The 20,995-nt window shown below is 33.1% G+C and overlaps 1 protein-coding gene across 1 annotated transcript in view; it reads left to right on the forward strand.

Moving 5' to 3' along the window:
- The window catches only part of LOC132548735 (ankyrin repeat and fibronectin type-III domain-containing protein 1-like), a 135,543-nt gene that overhangs the window by 110,373 nt on the left and 4,175 nt on the right, over positions 1–20,995 (forward strand). The window contains exons 8-19 of the mRNA XM_060212617.1: positions 4,746–4,900; positions 6,195–6,311; positions 11,765–11,843; positions 11,988–12,091; positions 12,540–12,676; positions 14,997–15,075; positions 15,454–15,567; positions 18,114–18,302; positions 18,751–18,867; positions 19,237–19,330; positions 19,900–20,035; positions 20,359–20,472. Coding sequence (XP_060068600.1) covers positions 4,746–4,900; positions 6,195–6,311; positions 11,765–11,843; positions 11,988–12,091; positions 12,540–12,676; positions 14,997–15,075; positions 15,454–15,567; positions 18,114–18,302; positions 18,751–18,867; positions 19,237–19,330; positions 19,900–20,035; positions 20,359–20,472 — 1,435 coding nt within the window. The remainder of the gene's footprint in view (positions 1–4,745; positions 4,901–6,194; positions 6,312–11,764; positions 11,844–11,987; positions 12,092–12,539; positions 12,677–14,996; positions 15,076–15,453; positions 15,568–18,113; positions 18,303–18,750; positions 18,868–19,236; positions 19,331–19,899; positions 20,036–20,358; positions 20,473–20,995) is intronic.

The following is a 20,995-nucleotide window of genomic DNA, read 5'->3' on the forward strand; positions in this document are numbered from 1 at the left end:
GCCTTAATCTCTTTAAGTAATTTTTTCTTTGAGATGGTTTAGAAACAATGAAGTTCACTTGTAAGCAAGTATGATAAAAGCATTACAGTAAGTTTCAGACAAACATCTCTAGACCAGAAATTGCATGGGACATATATATTGATAGGCTAGGTGTAAGATTGAACAGAACATTGTGATTCCAAGGTACTCATATGTACTTTAATGACATGTTAAGCCTCCTATCAAGTAGCTGTTAATAGCTGGGACCAACCGCATTTAAACTATTACAATCTGTCCTGGTGTTATCGGGAGAATTAGTTTTTGAGGCTCCGTGGCTATTAAACGTTAATGACCAGTGACCTCTCTGCAAAGGTCCGTGGGGTCCATCCGGTGAGATATAGCTGTGCTACTGTGACCTTGTCAAAAGGGAATTCTACAAACACAAGTTAAAAACAGTCAATGATTTACAAAAAAAATTGATCATATAAAATTGGATTATGGTGAACATAGCAATAAAAACTTCGATCTTATCCTGTTATCAAAAGACTAACTTTGATACAAAAAAGATGTATATTGAGTATCTAGCACATATGGTATATATTTTCTGATTTTTATTTTAATTCTGTGTTTACATTGTCAATATGGCTCTAGTCAGTTGTCTTAACAGGAAAGTTTGGAATGATAAAGTTCGTATGAAAATCTACACTATTCCACATCTCAAAATTTTACAAATGTATTTCTTTAAAACTTTTGAAATGATAATGATTACGTTAACTCTGTACAGAGATTTTTAAATCTACAAAAAAAGTTTAATGACATAGTTTTGTTATATTCAGTGAGTAAAAAAGCCAAGATTGAAGATATTGAAGAACCTAAAAATTTCTAGTGGCAAAAGGGCTGATATCTACTGGTATTAATTAGCTAATAGGATAAAGTTCAGATTGTGAGGGGTCAAGGATTCATAGGTGTCCAGCTGCACAGGAATGGCCACAGTGGCGGAGTTGTCATGGCGTCTGATTGTCTCTAGCATTAGCCCTCAACTTCTGGGTTGCAAGTTTTAGGCCTGTGGGAGGCAGTCGCCAAGTACTGTAGGCTGTAGGTTGTTGTTTTATCTAGAAACTTCAGCTCTCCTCTGCCACCCAATCCTTACACATCCTTAAATGACTGTGCTTGTTAATAGGATACTGTAAAATTTAACTAAGCTGCATTGGGATTGAAAGATTCAAAAGTGAAGCTATTGTCCTTATGGAGAAAGCCGTAAAGAGAATCACATTACATGCCAAATCACTCCTCTACCATTGTAGAGAAAAACATAAACAACACGAAAACTTTGGTCTCTACGTTTTTTTCTTTTGGGAAATTTGAGCTTGTTTAAGTCAAGAGTTTATCTGTGATTTGCTGGTTTATCTATGAAATACAATCCTCGTATTTAATTCAAAACAAATTCAGAGTATTCCCCCTGTGTGAAGTTTGTTGTGAAACGTATACCTATGTACTAACTATGTATTCATTGATTGCCTACCTGTACACACAGGTGAGGTATCGACACATTTACTGGTCAATTTTGACACGGGCAGGGAGGGTAGACCCGTAACAGAATCAGATATACAAAACATATCTGATGTAGACCAAACCTTGGTTAATTGGGGAAAAATCATTTAATTGTTTGAGGGAATTGATGTGTGGTTCATGCTGTCTTTGGGAGGGTATGCATAAATGACCCCCCAAATCGTCACAACGGCCTACAAGGTACAATGCATACCTGTGTCGGTTGTAGCACTGAAACATACACCAGGTGATCCTAGAGTGTATGTGTGTATTATTGAATACGTTCTGGCATGCCTGCATATTAAAATTACCTATTGATAAGGCAGAATTCTTTAAATACAGGGATCAAAATAGCTAATGTCTTACGTTGTTCATACCTAAGATATTGTCCTCAGGGATTTAGCTCGCCCTAATCTTGTTAATTTTTCATTGTGGACGTTTATTCACAATCTTAATGACACAGAAATTATTGAATGTAAGTATGATATATATTGAGTCTAGAATTCCTGTTTTACTGCTTGTGTCTTTGGTAGTTTTTAACATTACTCAATTTACATATATGTTATTTACTACAGTGCCGTAAATTTATTTCCCGCAGTAAATGTCATCATGATTTTTACTAAATTTATCCTTGTTTATTTTGATATCCACCTTTCAAGACGTGTGTTGATACCACAAATGTGTTTATCTGAAGTCAAACAATGAGAAGTGTTGTAATTCACACGAAATGTTCCTTCATATTCCTCGGATTTATTGATTAATATGACTGGACAGGGATTTATACAACCTTATGAGGTAAATGTATGCTTTACGTGAGATTTCGCTGTGAACCTTTTCCCAGACTACACTTGTAGAAAAACTTAATTAATTCAATAAAGTATGAAGTCATGGAACAGGTGCTTTAATCTGTTAAAAAGGCAATTTTTACATATATAAATAATGAACCTTTAAGCTTGGATTTTAACATTTTACATGTCATTTAATTTAACATTTAACTGATTTGCACTCAAAATGTTACATTAAATATTTTAGTATATTGTACTACATGAGGAGGGGGGATCTATCAAGCATGACAATTTCCATTTAACTGTAATAAATCACAAAATTTTAGTTAATTTCTCATTCTTTTGAGCTAAAACCTAGATATTTGAATATCTATATTCAAATAACGCAATATTGAAACATATACGGGTGTTTTTGTAGCAAAGACTATTTGAGATACAGCAGCACTTGTCTGGGAAAACTTCAGTCTGTGAACAGTAGATTTTGAAAATGTATAAACAGTTCTGTGATTGAAAACCAAATTTGTGAATGTTTCATGTTATACAAACTAGACCTGAATTGGAAATAGAAATATCTAGATATCCAAAATAAAATAATGTTTTGAGGGAGTTTATATGTAGATTTACTTTAACTGTGTGAAAGTGATATTTTAAACATGGGGACGATATTTCTGGTCACATGACCAAAAAGCAGAGGCTGGTTATGATATTGTCTAAATTCCCACCGTGGGGGTTGAATTTTCTCTTGCAAACCCTCCATACAGGGGATGATTCTGTTTCATTGATATAAGCAGTCACTTCCTTGTGATGTGGACAGAGTTTTCTAAGGTTTATCACAAGGCTTTCTTTCCTCCCCTATTTTCTGAGCATACAATATTGGAATATGATGAACTGTGTACATCATGCCTTATATATATTTACACAGTCTTTCTCATTGAAAGCTGATAGTGATAATTTAGTTTATTGTTTCAATGATGTCATCTTGTTGTTTCAATGATGTCATCTTGTTGTTTCAATGATGTCATCTTGTTTCAGTGATGTCATCTTGCTGTTTCCATGATGTCATCTTGTTGTTTCCATGATGTCATCTTATTGTTTATGTGATGTCATTTAATTGTTTATGTGATGTCATCTTATTGTTTATGTGATGCCATCTAATTGTTTATGTGATGCCATCTAATTGTTTATGTGATGTCATTTAATTGTTTATGTGATGTCATCTTATTGTTTATGTGATGCCATTTAATTGTTTATGTGATGCCATCTTATTGTTTATGTGATGCCATCTAATTGTTTATGTGATGCCATCTAATTGTTTATGTGATGCCATCTTATTGTTTATGTGATGCCATCTTATTGTTTATGTGATGTCATCTTATTAATTCCCTGGTGTCATTGTGATAAACACATACCAGTAATTTCTGACATGAAGTGGGGAAGTGTGCTTGACATGGAACATAGAAAAAGTACTAGTTGACATTTCACACGGATATAGGTGGGCCTGTTAACCGATATGGGCTTATTTCTGGATAAATACAGTAAAAGTTTCTGAGGGAAAGTCACAATGATGTAGATTCAATAGGAAAAATTTCTCAAAAATCTACATGGGATTAATGATCAAATTATGGCTAAGTAAAAAAAAAAATAATAATGTCAACTTATCTCCACATACAGATGGTTTACGAAATTACCTACAAAATCAAAATAGTAAAAAATCAGCTTTTTAGTTATAAAGTTTTACATCAGATATTTATGGGCCTCGGAACATCCATTATTTGAAAATAACTTTCTAACACTCTCAGCAGTTAGTCTGCTGGAATGTGTTTTACAGATGATAAAATTGGAGGAAGCGGGCCATCATTTTACTGGAGAGGACATTCATACCAAATAGTTCTTGCGCTAGTTATCATAGTGAATTATTTTCTCACAGTTGGAAGTGAAGACAAAGTTGCTTTTACGAGACCAGGTGTACAGATTGAGAAAAAAAAAAACATTCTGTCTAAACTGGGTGTGATTTAAATGAAAATCTTTACACAAAATTTATTCTTTATTTAAGAAATTTGAATGTTATAATTACACAATAAGATAAGTAAGCAAAAGTAAATAAATACACAAATACAATAAATCAGAAAAAAGTATTGTCAGCTTAATGCATGTAAAACTTCAAAAGTCCGAATGGATTGTTTTTATTTGTTTTTTTTTTTTTTTTGTTTTTTTGTGAGTGGAGCGATTCATTCTGACATTTTCTATCTTCTTTAATTAGCATATGATGTAAATTTCTGTTCAAAGTGATTATTTGGAGTAAGGCATTCTTACAGCAGTCATGTTTTAAATGAAAAGGGATTAATAGGTGAAAAGGGACACCAGGACTGGACTACAGGACAGGCCTGTGAGGGAGATGTTACCTTATCCTGGATTTTAATTTTCTCATTTCAGTGGAGATGGAAGGAAAATCAAGATTTTTATGAGTGAGAATGAGAATACAGGAGTAGCCGATGTGCCAGCACTCTTGCCTTCGTCCCCAGGATTACCTGCTCACATGATGAACTTCGGGGCAATGAGCACGCCAAACAGGCCGAAAACACTCACAGGTATCTACATAGCTTTAAGCATTATCATATGATCATTTCATTTTCAAATATTTTTGTTTTATTCGTACATTCAGTTGTTTAAGGGTTTGTGACCTCATCAAAGCATGTTATTCAAAGTGAGGTAGTGGGCTTATTACAGGACAATGACAAAGTATTTGTTGGTATTTGGATTTAAAGTCCAAGAGATGGAGTTGTGTTTATTTTTCACTGCCAAAATCTTTACAAGGTAAAAACTGGCGTTACATAAAAGAGGAATATATTCTAAGGAATACTAAGGTGTTATATGTTCCTGAAAAAGGTCGTCATTGTCCTCATCTTTATTATTCTTACAGACTATATTGTAAACAGTTATACTTGTATATAAAATTTATGCTTGAATATTTATAATGAACTGCATCAAAATGACATCACAATTGTTTATGACATCACAATGTTTATGACATCATGATTGCTGTCATGTTTAATGATGTCAATATATATAAACTTTTGGGTATTTAGATGCAGAGGAAAATCCATATCATTGAAACAATTTAAAAAACCCAGTAGTAGCTCTACCCTTGTCATGTTATAAAATGAAAGCTTGATAAATTGGCAAAGAGATAACTCTTATGAAAAAAAATCTTTTTCATCATCTGTAGGAAATAGGTGACAAAAAAAAGATATGCAGTGAAATCTGTTTCATTTCTTTATTGGTGCACAAATATCCTTTTATCTTCCTTCATAAACTGATTGCTTTTGCAATTTTCCATTAAAATTTCTCCCAAGTGCCTGTAAATATATTAACTGCATAGTGCACTCGAACCTAATAACAGCTCAGTATATATGTAGTACAATACTTGTAAAAAAAAAAAAAAATCATTGTTAATTAGTTAAGATGTTCTTTTAAATCTATTTTACAACCATCTATATTTATTAATTGGCAAGAATACATGCAAAAGCAATATTGTCTGACTTTGGGTTTCTGTTGAGATAGCAGATGGATAGCTGGAATAGATTTCTGGTAGATGTTTAACTGATACAGGTGTCGACCACATGCCTAGGAACCATGTGGTCTACCATTCTGTTGGCAACACGGAACTGACTAGATTCCATAATGAGGGCCTATTAATTAAAAATATCTCAAATTGCCACATTTCACCGACTTTATTTCCACATTTACGACACATTGTATTACGGTTGGTAGATTTGGAGAAAACTGAATTGGGGAGCAAAACTCATTGGTTCGAAAGTTTGGCAGATGATTTTGAATCGTGTGGCATTTTTTATGCAAATATGATTTTCTTTGTATTTCAAGTTGCGACACCGAAGAAAAGGGGGTCTACAAGTAGTGAGGCTGATGTCATTACCCCAAACCGACTTTACGATAAGAGGAAAACAGACAGAGAAAGGAAGGGTTCTCCTGAGAGTCAAGGTTAGTGATATCAGGCTGTCAAGGTCACTAAGGCAGACAGAGAAAGGAAGGGTTCTCCTGAGAGTCAAGGTTAGTGATATCAGGCTGTCAAGGTCACTAAGGCAGACAGAGAAAGGAAGGGTTCTCCTGAGAGTCAAGGTTAGTGATATCAGGCTGTCAAGGTCACTAAGGCACTCATATAATGTCACACAGATACAAAATCAAGGTAGGTTTCTTTGAAATCAAGGTCATTTTGTCAGAATTAAAATTTCACTATTTTTGGCATTATATGGATCATGAATTTGTGGTAAGAATATTAATGACTGCATATGTAACAGAATTTTCAAAGGTCTCAACTTTTCTTGGAATTTCTTCTGTTGGTATCTCAGTTTTTGAAACAGAGGAAATTGAAAATATTTAAATTCAACCCAAGTCGTTTCTTAGATTTTGTTTCTTGTTTTTTGCATTATTTTGGTTTTGATTCAGTCTATTTTTCTCTCTACACATAAAATATTGCTGATGAAAAAATATCGTCCCAACTGTCATCAGTACTTAAATATTTCTGTATTAATTCTACACACTGAATTCATAATTATTTCTATATGGTACCCATATAAGTCTATCCTGTTGTTATTACACACAAGACCCCTCTAAATACACGAATATAAGATAATAGTTTAATAATTTCGATCTGTCAAGTCTATATACATACAGCATAATGGGCACATATTGGGATAGGTGAGTCCATTTATTTCGGGAATTCTAACTAATCGAGATATAAAACAAAATATCACACGCCCCCCAATGTGTCACCAATTTTCAAAAGCATACATACCAAATAAGGTTGTGTTTGATAAGATACCGGCTATCATTGAAATAAAATGATATATCAGCATTCCTCAATTAATTCATTCATTGTTTTTTAATCCAGACATTTACAATGCTTTACCTATCATGCTTAAGATCAGAACTAACCTGTGTGACCCAATACCTACCTATATATGTTACACGTCATAGGAATCCATGTTATTTATACACTATTCCGGTAGCTACTGTTTTATATAAAGAAACGATACAGCTCTATTAAGTTACTCCTAGTATGAAATGTTAAAAAAAACAGTATTGCATATTGCTTTTAACTTGAAACTCTGTTTTGATGTTTATCTGGTATGAAACCTTTAATTTCTTGTTTTTCTTTTTTTTCGTATCAATACAAATGTTGATTGTTTATGTATTGATATTCAGGTATTTAAGCACCATAAAGATTTACAAACCATGTGACTTTAAACATTATAATGTTGACTCTGTAATAACACAATATAATACCTGTGTAATGTCCTTAATTGCTATTTTGACTAATTTTAAGCCCCCTGCAATGTATTAATATCACAATTCACCCAGCAATGAAGTTAGACATCTAAATTAAGATCAGGTAATATGTCGGTGTTTTAATCTCTCTGTCTACAGACAGGATTTTCCAGACCTTTTTTTTTTATAAATTCTAAATTAAAGCTTTATATTTCCTTAGTATGCAAAGTAGTTAACTGTTATTAACATAAGATAGTGGAGTTATGGCCCTTTATTTAATAACTACTTCTCATGACATGCTGTACAAATGTCACTTAAACTTTACATTTGTACAGAATGTTGAATGTTGAATTGTCTTGCAAAACTTTCCAAAACATTTTCGATTTTTAGCACATTTTTGTAATTCACTGTTCTATCATATCTCTTGACTGTTTCTTAAAAACTGTGTAGATTTTGATGAAACTGCAAATTCTAAAAACCTGATAGATGTAGTTGATATCTTTACTAACCAATTTCCAATCCTGATTTTTTTTTTTTTTTTGGTAGAATATGTCAGGGATGTATAATAGCAATGTTCATCCCTGATTTTACTTATTCCTGTCACAATGGATAGTTTTCAATCAAACTTGACATTTTATCAACATGCAAGATATGGGCAAACTATTACAATTTATTTTGTAAGTCCTTAATAATTTTGTTCTCGGTTCATGACAGTAAGTTTGTTCAGTCAAATCAAGCGTAAAAATGAAATGATTTTTTTTGCTCTTGAGGGCACATATTAATCAGTCAGGTGAGGATTCTGAATTTTTTTTTTTTTTCACTTTTGACCTTTATTGACTTTTGACCTTTAATTGTTGTTGATACTATGATAAAGGTAACATGTGTAAGGGTTGTTTAGTATTGTCTAGTACACTAGTTAAATTCCCAAAATATGATATTTCACTGTTGTGTAATAAGGCAACAATGAACCAGGGATATTTTGATGTCTTCCTGAGGTACTGTGATAAGCCCACCCTCTGACTATGAGTCAGTGGTAATGTGATCGTTCCCTGAGGTCCTATAATAAGCCCACCCCATGACGGTCGGTGATAATGATAATAGCGGGAGTAAGGAGAATTTCTTAACACATTTCATTGAATTAATATTCTGTTATAAAATTCTGAAATGCATGATTTCTTCGATTAGATATCATGATATTACTACATTAAAATTAACTTTAAAAAAAATTCAATTCAAAGTCATTTCTTAAATTTTTCAATAGGCTAGCAACTGTTGGCTGTGTATTGAATTATAGAATTTTTTTCTTCACCATTTAAATGAAATTGTACCAAGAGATTTTGCTCGGTTTTTACCTGTGATCAGAGAGGTATCAAGGGTGCATGTCACTCCCTATTTATCGCGATGATGTGTCAATTATTGTCCTGTCAACGTGCTTTTGATGTGGCAGGATAAAGTACATTATAACGGAGACACGCCTGGAGGCTTATGAAGTTCATTCATCCATAAACGCAGGTACACACCACACCACAAATGGACCAATCACATGACAGAGGGGTGAATTTGAACAAACCAAGCAATCCTACTAAGCCCTGACTCAGACTTCTTAAATATGTAAACATTTGCCTTTCTGTTTGTTGGTTTCTTAGATAAATATTTATTTGGATAGATCCCAACATAGGTGGTATTTAAGATCATCATAAGGTGGTCATCATCGTATTATTGTCCACTGGTCAAGTGGTCAGTGTTATTCTAACTGGACATCATCAGGTGTCATTCATGACACCCCGTGATGCTAAAGGTAAGTCTTGCTAGCGGCTGGATTTGAGAAAGGTCATTTGTCCAGCTGATAGGGTAAACAATTGGTCAATGGCTTTAACCAGATATCAGAGATCAAGATAGGACATGAAGGTGTGTCCATCATTAATGGCCATCTGTGGCCGAAGGCTTGACAGGTTAATGGTCAGTCAACCATATACCTGTGGTTCTTTGTTGTTGTAAGCCCCTTAGCTTTTCAAGGCTATATTACACAGGTCAGGATGTACTGTTATATCACAGTACTGGTAAGTTGCCCTAATCTACAGGGTCTGTTTAACCTCTACATTATACAATGTACAATCATTTACTCTGGAGAAACATCAAATATTACTTTGTGGTAGGTTTGTTTTTAGATTGAATCTCATGTTCTATGATCTAACATCAGTTTCACTGTTATGTTAAATATGAAGGTATTATTATTCTTTGTTCTCCTTGTGTAATATCATCCTTTTTTTTTTATTGTTATCCCTTTTCCCCCTTTTTTCCGTTTTCTTAATTTGGAATATAAGTAAATTATGAAAACATGTTACATATGTATTTTAAAGTTACATTTACACATCTTTATCTACACAACGTAAGACTAGAATATGTGGTACATCTAATGCCTCCCAAGCTAGAAGACACTTGTATGTGAACGTTTATTAAAATTACATCATCATATTATTCAAAATGAAGAAAATCTTTATAAAGGACAACAATGATGCTCACAAAACATTCGATACAACTTTTATATCACATACAATTTTTATATTACATACAATTTTAATATTACATACAATTTTTATATCACTTACAATTTTTATATTACATACAAATTTTATATCACTTTTTTATATCTCATACAATTTTTAAGCTGTCCTGTCATGGTAACCATTACAAAATCATTACTACTGAAAGTTGAACAAAATTTAAGATTTTTACAGAACACTTTTATTAACAGCCTCCTGATTTAATTATTGTTTGTTAAGTGCATGTTAGACTTATAATTAGATAAGTATAATTGATTTTTTTCAGTGCTAATTAAAATTTGTTATCATTTTAATTATATGCTTAAATACCTGATTTAGTCATCAAATTTCAACAGTGAGAATAAGTGATAATAGGCTGTAATTATTGTGTGTGGGGGGTATGATAAAGAGTTAGACTGGATTATAGCTCTGGGTTAAAATGTTTTAATTTAATTACATTTACAATGTTGACAGGTCAGGAGAATTACAAAACGTTTTTAAAATGTGACTTTTTACCCCTAGGTAATTCTATAATGATGTGTTTTTTTCAGACAAAATTACATAACATCTCCTTTGTCTGGTGGGACAACTTAATTATAGACATTTATCATAATATGACACTAGTTTCCTTTTTTATGACCAGAAATTGGTTATAATCTCTATTTATGGTAAATTAAAATTTTTATAAAACCTCAAAAATTACATGTGTAATTGACACAATACAATAATTTATAAATGGTGGTGGTAAGATAGACAGGAATAAGGAAAGCTAAATTGGTTACAATTATCATGAGCATGTGTAAAGGTTGAACATGTCTTCAGAGTAGTAAGGGTGAACACTTCTTGGTAGTGGTAAGGGGTTGATGAGTGTTGAATACATCTTCAAAATGGTAAGGGCTGCACATGACAGTAGGGTGGCATTAATTGAACAACTTTCGAGTGATTAGGGAAGAACAAGACTTTGGAGTGATGAGGGTTGAACAAGAATTTAGAGTGGTGAGGGATGAACATGACTTTAGAGTGATAAGGGTTGAACATTACTCTGGAGTGATGAGGGTTGAACAAGAATTTAGAGTGGTGAGGGATGAATATGACTTTAGAGTGATGAGGTTTGAACAAGATTTTAGAGTGATGAGGGGTGAATATGACTTTAGAGTGGTGAGGGTTGAACAAGATTTTAGAGTGGTGAGGGATGAATATGACTTTAGAGTGATGAGGGTTGAACAAGATTTTAGAGTGGTGAGGGATGAATATGACTTTAGAGTGATGAGGGTTGAACAAGATTTTAGAGTGGTGAGGGATGAATATGACTTTAGAGTGATGAGGGTTGAACAAGATTTTAGAGTGGTGAGGGATGAATATGACTTTAGAGTGATGAGGGTTGAACAAAATTTTAGAGTGGTGAGGGGTGAATATGACTTTAGAGTGGTGAGGGTTGAACATTACTCTGGAGTGATGAGGGTTGAACAAGATTTTAGAGTGGTAAGGGGTGAATGAAACTGAATAGTGGTATAGGTTGAACATCAGCTTGGAATGATTGAGGTTGAATATGACTTTGGGGTGGTCAGATTTGGTTTTCAGTGATAATGTATCTTCATTCTGTTCTATCTTGCTTGATTTCAGCCCTTTTTGAGGCAGTGGAACAACAGAACATAGACCTAGCCAAAACTGTACTTGAAGCTGGTGGATTACACATCAATAGGTATGCTTTGTCCAAACTTTGTACATGAAACTTCATGTCTTATACCTTCAGCTGAATTTATCATCGAATGTTAACAACAGTTACCAATTTTTCAATTCTTGATGGATTTGCCTTTGACTTAATACAACCATCTCTGTCTTTCAGTACAAATAGTGAGGGGTTAACTCCCCTTGATGTGGCGGTAATGACCAATAACATCCCCATGGCAAAGATGTTGTTGCTACACGGCGCTCGGGAAAGTCCACTCTGTAAGTTTTTGTCAGAGAGTTTATTGTTTGTTTGGGTTTTTTTTTGCTGAAAACATCATTCGCATAATGGAAAATAGAATGTACATGTATGATCTTAAATTTAAAACATGATCCATTTTTTCAAAGAAAATAATTTCCGTACAGACATACATTACAAATGGGCCATTTAAGTTTGACAGTCATATCAATAGGTGTTTCCAGTGAAGGTTTTAAGCAGTAACTTGATGGGAATTAGGGAGAAAGCTGATTTTAACAATCATAGTTACAATGAATTTGATGTTTACTTTTTCGCAACTACCTGTGAGCTAGGTCTTCTTGGGAAATGTTTGCTCGACTAAAGTTCTGTTACTTTAGCGAGCCCTGACGGTATGAAAATTATTTTTTTTATTCCTAAAACGCAGGCTTTAATACTTTATGATTCTATAATTAAATTATCTCTGTATTTCAGTCCAGAAGAATGTTGACAGTCGGTCAGACAGACTGGATGCACTGGTATCAGAGGCAGAGAAGAGGGTTGTTGACTTGTCGGCCATTATTCTCAACACCTCGACAAACAATGGATATATATCTAACACACAACAGAAGGTTAGTAGAAGTCTGCATCCAGTATTTACTATCATACATTTGTGGACCATCGCTTAATGGTGGAAATTGTTAAGTAACAACTGGGCAGACAATATCGAGATGATGACCATGGACCATTTTTTCTGGGGCTAACATCTGGAATTTCAGACTTGATTCACTATAGAAATGTATAGAGAAAAAATAGTTTAAGTATAACAAATACTTATTCTGTGGACTAGTGGTTGCTAAATGTCCAGGAGGCCAATACATGGTCCAGAAGACTGAATATCAAGGGGTGGGCTTATTACAGGACAATCGCTGACAGCATTAGGTGGAAATTTTACTGAACCGCAAAAGGTATGGGTAGGCCTATTACCAGGTTTGGAATTAGTGATGAATAAGCACAGGTATATGAAATTACTTTATATATTTTGTTACAAAGATGTGAATTTTTTTAGAAAATTCTCTGTAATGAAACATGTCAGGACCAAATGTAAGTGTCAAATATCTTTGTGTAGTGACAAAGATAAACTTTGTCACTAAAGTGAAAATATCACAAAACAAGCAAAAATTGAAAAATCATTTAAAAATTTCTCGTGACTATTTCAAAAAAAAAATTTAACATAAACAACACAATGATAATTATGATTACCCCTAACCCTGCCATCCCTACAAAGAATATTTATCAACAATACAGTATGTGTATGGTTTGCTATATATTGTATATTCACAAAAGAAAAATATGTCTTAACTGTTGTAAGAATATAATTCCAAAAATAACATTTTGTATGTAGACAATAAGAAACTTTGACATAAAAATGTTTCATCATTTCAGTGTTTGATAATCCTACCGCCCTCTTTATGACCACAAACATTTGGATTCACCAGGGGCAAAAAAACATGAACTCTGTGACTCGCTGTCATGGTAATCAATGGACAAGCCCACTAGAATTACAATAACTGTATTTTGGAGTTTGTTACTGAGTTAATCCAATGATTTATTTAATTAAAATAGCAGATATTTGTAATATTATCTATTATAACATGAAATCCCTCTTTTGTAGTTCATATAAATCTTTTTCACACTTAATTAGTCAAATCTAGACTATCACAGGGGTCAAATCTTGAGCATAACAAATCTTCTACAAGCCATATATAGTCAAATTGAGATTTGTATTATTATGGTTAAATTTTAAAGCATTGCAGTCTTAATGTATAGTGTTATTAAAACCTTACATTTGTAAAATATTCCTAAATTCTGTAAAAATCTATAGATATTTTATACTTTATATTTAAATGATTAATATCATAACAAAGCATATCCATGAAATGTTATTTTCTTAAATAATAATGAAAAAAAAAATTTAATAAAAATTGTTAAGCTAACAATGCTTGATCAACATAGCACTTTTGGTAAGTAATGGTACCAAGCACTGTCTAAAATTTTTAGCAGCTGTTTACATAAATTGTTTACACTAAATTTTCTTTTATTTGTACTTATATCTTACCTAGGTACTAAATTACCTAATAAGGCTTTCTTGTAAAGGCCGCACCAGTTCTTTATTAGCTCAGAACAAATATTGACAGATTTCAGACTGTCTAGTTTGGCCGGGCGCTGTTATTTTATTAATCTGATTGAAAATGCCTGACATGTATATATACAATGAATGTATATCTTTTGTTGTGTGTTATTAGTTTCCTTTGTGAGTGTCACAAACAGGGAGATTATTAAATCTTGTTTTGTAGGATTTGTAGATAGAAAGTTTGACTATAATTTGTCACACTCCTTTACCTGAGATCACCATTTTGAGGCGGACGTTGTATATGAATTTAGGAATGTAACAACCCTTGGGTTGTTTTATAGATAACAACAGTTTAAGGCTATTCATTTTAAAATTCTGTATCTGGAATCAGTGTCTATACCATATTGAAGGAATTTTGGTATGGTTAATTGAAGATTCTACAAGGATTAACAGAAATTCAGTGTTTTAGGTTAGTAAATTGTCATTAAGGTTCATTGTGGACGTTGATTAACTTTAACAAATATTTAGGTACAGTTACAATAAGATAATTGGTAATATTTTTTTCTTATCGAAAGATTATCATTTAAAGATAGATAAAATATACCTAAATTTATTTTATGTACGGACTTACATTATTGGCAGTAGTGTTTTGAGATTTTTTTATAATTATATATATATAGTTTTTTTTTTTCTATAACAAATGTAGAATTTCAAGTTTGGGATATTTGTAATATCTCATTGTCAAGAAACAGGTTCAAGGTAACTTTGTCTTTTACAAAATTTGATATTTGTGGTAACATATTGGTTTTGATTGACAGGAGAATGAACGACAGCTAAATCACTGGGAATTCCGACACAAGCTTCTGAAGAGAATGAAGGCAGGATATGACCATGCCCGTAAGTAACTATGATATATGGCTTTGATTTCGAGTCAAAATGGCAAAAATCATTACTCTGTGATTTGATAGGTCAAATTTAAGAGTGACAGTTTGTGAAGATTTTGGTAATGTTTTGTAATGAGAAAAAAAACGGAAATATTTACTGTAATTTCAGGAACTTTTTAAACATATGTGATGGTATAATTTAGATATTTGATAACTTCAACATAAAAGACTGTTTTATATGTTTGACAATTAAATGCACTTTTGGATCGCTAGATCTCCAATAACTGGACTTAAATGAGCCAGTTTTGCAAATAATTTCTAGTGATATGTTTCATACTGTATGTCCATCTTCAATAGCTTTCACCCTTGACCCCTAATGTTTTTGTTTTAGGTGTGCCTGACCCCCCTAGTTGTGTGAGCCTCTCTGTGGCGAGTAGCTCCTCCCTACAGGTCCGATTTGATGAGCCTCTAAATCACAATGGCGCAGTCGTCACCAAGTATAAAGGTAGGCACGGGGTCCGACAGATCTCAGAACAAATGATATAGAGGCAATATTGTATTTCTCCTGTGATTAGCCAGGCGGTCAGCATTAAGAAATATGAAAATCAGAGTACAGGATTATTAAAGGATGTAGCATTAGTCTGTAATTGTACTCAATAGCATTAGATTTTGGTGGGCTTATTACCAGACATCGATTTATTACTGGATGAATATGGTAATGTGTTGTGAGTGTCCATACATTGCCACCAGACATATCGGTCATGTGACTTTTGTGTACTTAAACAAACAAACAACAAACAAACAAGACTTAGGGGCAATGCTTTATAGGATTACTGATCTGGGGTTCAAGTTGAGGGAGGGGGAGGGGGTTATGACAGTTTATCTAACTAATATTTGACTCATGTTAATATTATTTAATTTACAAATCATCTGTGATTGAAAGCTCATTTCTTGAAATCTTTGGTTGTTGTTTGCAAAGGCTTCTAACACAGATTTATTTAGATTTAAGTCAATGGTTTTATTAAAATCAAATTTTTAAAAATATTGAAAAATTTAAAAAATTGATGGTGAGGCTCATCATCCATCTTGTATATGTGAATAGTGAGGGGGGAAATTTTTAAAAGCAAATGATGTGGTAATATGTATTAAAATATCTACAGAGAAAAAATCCTTGGAATTGAAGTTTTTACACAGATATCGTGGTTCATAAGCTTTTAATATCTCCTTAATGTGATTGATTAATTTAAAGTTTATTTGATTTAAATTCCATCCTTATTTTGAATTCAATTCTGACTATTAAAGTAGTTTTTTTTTCCATTATGAAATTTACATCTCATTGTAAGCCAGATATTGGCACTTTTCCAGATCATTAAATGTCTGTATCCCATATTACAGGTTTAAGTTATCAAGTTTATTTCCTGTTACGTTGAAAGAAGACATTTTTGTCAAAATATATCGGTCAGTAAGCATATGGTTACAGATGATTATGTAAGTTGTCTAATTGTCATGTTGCCAGTTAGACCATATGGTTCTGCTGTACTATACCCAGAGGTTTCATTCCATTATCAAATCTGTGTGAATTGGATATTTTGAACAGACAAATGTTATTTACATGTTCCATCTGTGAACATGGTAAGGTGCATATTGCCGTCGATGAACATCATAAATAGTCAGTCAATTAAAAAGGTTTATCATCTGTGGCATTGCTGAGCTCAAGATTCCGGAAATGTTGAAAAATTTCATGCAAATATTACATTTTTAATTTCAGTTTTAAAATCAAAGGTTAAAGTTCTGATATTTTTATAAAATAACCAAAAAACAAAAAAACAGATGGTAGAATACATGAAGTCAGAGTCAGAGGTTAAAATGTTTAAAAATGTTAACATAATACAAATTTGAAATGAAGACAGATTTTTTAAGTTTTGTGTTGAGTTGATTTCAATGAATCCTTATTGAATCTTATATTGATTGATATCATTTAAATTGTCAAAACTGAAAAACAGCATAATTTAAAAACTTTAGCCTTTCATTTAAACAAAATAAATTAGTTTATAATTGTGCAACAGCTTATTATTATCAATTCTTTTATTACATATTTCAGAATATTTCAAAAATCTGATGTAATGTTGTTGAGGAGATTAAAAGGGGGGCTGGTCCTATGAAGAGACATCTGAATTGGTTTAGTGACTGGTAGTCTGTCACCAGCTGGTGGAATGTATTACTTATTTAATTAACATCCCGCTGGTCCTGGTATTCCCCTCCTTTTCAACACATGTGTACACATCAGGGAACCCAAAATAGGGCCACATGCAGAAAATTGTAATTATGAAAAAAAAAAGAAGATTATTTCTTTTTCCTTTGATGTACCAATTATCATCTTATGAATTGGTTACAAGTGAACATGTTGAACTCTCCGAACATCCTCTTCTCCATGTTTTCTCTTTATTCTGTGATTCGTTTCACCCTGATCACTTCTGCTTCTATCACATGCTATTTGGCCATCTGTCTATCATGGACCCTGTATTTATCACCTGATCTCAAGCTATCCCATATTTCATTTATCAAAACCCAATATTCTTTTGGACCAAGTATGTTGGTGAAGCAAACCTCTATCTAATCCAATACAATGAGGGACACAATGCCGTCTTTTTTTAAGTTATATGCTCTTGTGAGCCGGTAAAGACTGGTAACGTCATTAGAGAAAATTATGTCATTGGAGAAACATATTGGTCAGATTTACCTGTCTTATCTGACATTATATAGGACTCACCATATTGGCCAGATGAACCTGTCTAATCTGACACCCTGAGGTTCTGTAGATGCAGGTCAGATTAAACAGGATGACAGAAAATACAGGTATTCATTTGGCCGTTTTCCTCTGAAACAGGTTTACAGTTTTTTAGTCAGATAAGGCAGGTGTCGCACTGTTTCGTCCATTTCTCTATATCTCCCTCTTTAGTTTTAATTCCTTTCCCTCTTCAAACATTCCATCCAAGAATTATTCAGTCAACTTCTGTATAAGGAATTCATAAACTGTGGTTATCGTTACAGTGGAGTGGAGTTGCTTTGAAGATTTTGTACCCCTGGCTGGGGACAAGATTGTTGAAGACATGCGTCACCTAGAGTACGAGGTTCCTGGCCTGGTGAAAGGCAATAAGTACTACATCCGAGTTTCGGCTTGGAACATGAAAGGATACAGCTCGTACACCCCTGCACAGCCGACCTATGCAGTGCCATCTTGTACGTAACTTTACCAAAAAAAAAATCTTGAACTGGTTAATGATTTTTTCTCAAAACTTGTTCTTCTGATATTATGATACACAAAGCGTGTGTGACTCATTACAATAAAAGTACTGCAGGAATCGTTTGAAATCAAAATATTGATGAACCAAAATAATTCACATTAAATTATCAAAATAAGAATTTTAAATATTGGTTCTCAATGGTACACGTGTATGCATATTGGTTTCTACATCATGATGCTCATGTGGGCTGAGTGATGCTGACATAAATTTGTTTAAGAATTCTTTTTGCTGACATCATAGATCAATTTGTATATACTTCTCAGCTTTTTTTAATTTGGTCATTGTTTTTCACACACAAAAGCTAGATATTTATGTTTACTTTTTCCTTTCTCCTACCTTGATAAGGTATGATGTTTATCCTTTACTTTTGCCTTTTTCCACAGCTTGGAGAGATGTTGAAGGATCAATGGCTCCTAGAACTAATGGCAAATTGGAGCATTTAGCGGGAATCTTTTCGAATGTAAAACAACTTCGCCCTGCAGATGCTTCAGAGCTAAAAGGTTTGAAAGCCAATTCATATTTGTTATTTTCTTGTAGAAATGGTAACATATATAGTATAATTGTCTTCCAAACCCAGTCTTCTACCAGAAATCAGATGACATGCGATGTACAACAGGATTTATCACAGAACAGATATTTAGTTTCATAATACTATTCCTTAAATGATTTCCTGTGACATATCTCAAAACAAGTTCCATCACAGTTTTCCTAACAGAAGAAAAATGATGTGGCATTTTCTACAGTTTGACAATTAACTGACACTAAGATAAACTGTAAAAAGTTTTACCATGAAATTTTCATTACAAAAGAAGATAAAGATTGTTTTGTTGACCACAAAAAAGAAATTCATTGTCCTCTCCGTTTTATAGAAAATGCCGGCAGTGATTCTCCTCAACAGCGCAAGAGAAAGAGTATAAAAAATTTGTTTACCTCAGCACCAAAATTCCAGAAGGCATTTAAAAGGTTTGTACTCTTACTCTTGCTGGTAGGAATGTTTTTCCTAATGTAATTAAGTTTTGAATGTATATGTGCTCAAATTCATCTCTGAAGAATTTTTAAAACCATGCTGTAAAGTAATATTTCAAATCAGTTTTAGCAGATAAAAAGTGCACATGTTAGGTAGGAGGTGGGTGTTCTGTTCCTGCACCAGGAAGAAGGGAGATAATTCAATTAAGATTAGTCATTCAAGAGATTTAGAAGTTGAAATAAGTAGTGTGATCAAATGAAAGAAAAAAATCAACACATTTACTAGGTATTAGTAGCCTTTTCTTTTGTCCTTTGAAAAAATATTTGACTTAATATGTTCCAGTCCACATAGCTGTATCAATAGGAAGGTTAAATGCTGGGAAGTAATCATATGATGATCTCAACTCATGACACTTTTGTTAATTTTACAACCTTATGACATAGGTAACTTTTATAAAATCAGACACTTTATTATACAGAAAGCAACTTAGCATTTATTTTTTAAATTTGATTCAAAGATGTATAAATTTTTGTTTAAATACATGATTTATTTAATGTGCCCGCAGGGGAGTGTACATGGCTTGCCTTCTGTACAATGGAGACAAGGTATTTGTAACATCAGATGATCAGCTACCCGTGGTGGAGGTGGACGAGAACTTTGCTGGACCTGCTGTTTATAATGACCTCCACTGGTTGATGAAGGTAAGTGACATATCCAGTATTGACCTTTTTGTTGACTCTTCAGAGTAAATTTCTTTTTTTTTTACATTGTTGGATCTAAGACTTTCTAGTTTAAAATATCCATAAGCTTTAGGTATATACTGAACATTGTTAAGCAATCTTTGTCAAAATATTGATAATATCCAGTGTGAAATTGATAGTTATCAAGTAAGTCCATTGTATAACAACATCAGAACACTATAAAATAGAGATATGTACCAGAGGAAAGAATTCATATTAGTTTTTTTAAATTATCATTTTCTTCGCTGATTACATATTCTCAATTAAATATTTGATCTTGACAGATTTCGTGTAACTGGGACGACGTGAAATCATTTCGTCAGGACATGGATAAGAACACCAGTGCAGGCACCATGCATTTTCGTAACAAACTCCTACAGGCAATATCAGTATTACAGGTAGGACTTTTTTTTGGAAAATTTTCTTCAAGTTGTTATCGTCAATAGAATAGAAGTTCTTATAACACAACCAGTAGAAGATTTGATTGTGACATTTCAATGACTACACAGTCACCTTCATCAGACAAATGACCAGTGTGGAGCATACTAACATTGACATGGGTAGTGTACAAGATGGTAAGGAATCAACCAACTTTTTCCAGCTTCCTTACCATCTCGAACACTACATACATCAGTGCTCTGATGAAGGTGGCCTTGTCTTCCACAGGTGATGTTATAAGAACTTCTATTCCACAGTAGGGTTGCCTGACCTACCATTATACTGTGTTACCTGTGGTTATTTCTGTTGGTACATTGATTTGTAACTATCTTTTGTCTTATTAACTATAAGTGTAAAGAAAATGCCTTAATTAACAAAATGTGTGGAATTATAAAATTGAAAGCAATCTGCATTTTAAAAATTGGGAAAATAAAAAACTGAGCATGAGAATACTCTCATTTGAGTAGATGGGGTAGATTATCA

This window comes from Ylistrum balloti, unplaced genomic scaffold (genome assembly GCF_031769215.1).
Source record: "Ylistrum balloti isolate Yb309-2 unplaced genomic scaffold, AGI_CSIRO_Ybal_v1 Utg370026, whole genome shotgun sequence".
NCBI classification, from domain to species: Eukaryota; Metazoa; Mollusca; class Bivalvia; order Pectinida; family Pectinidae; genus Ylistrum; species Ylistrum balloti.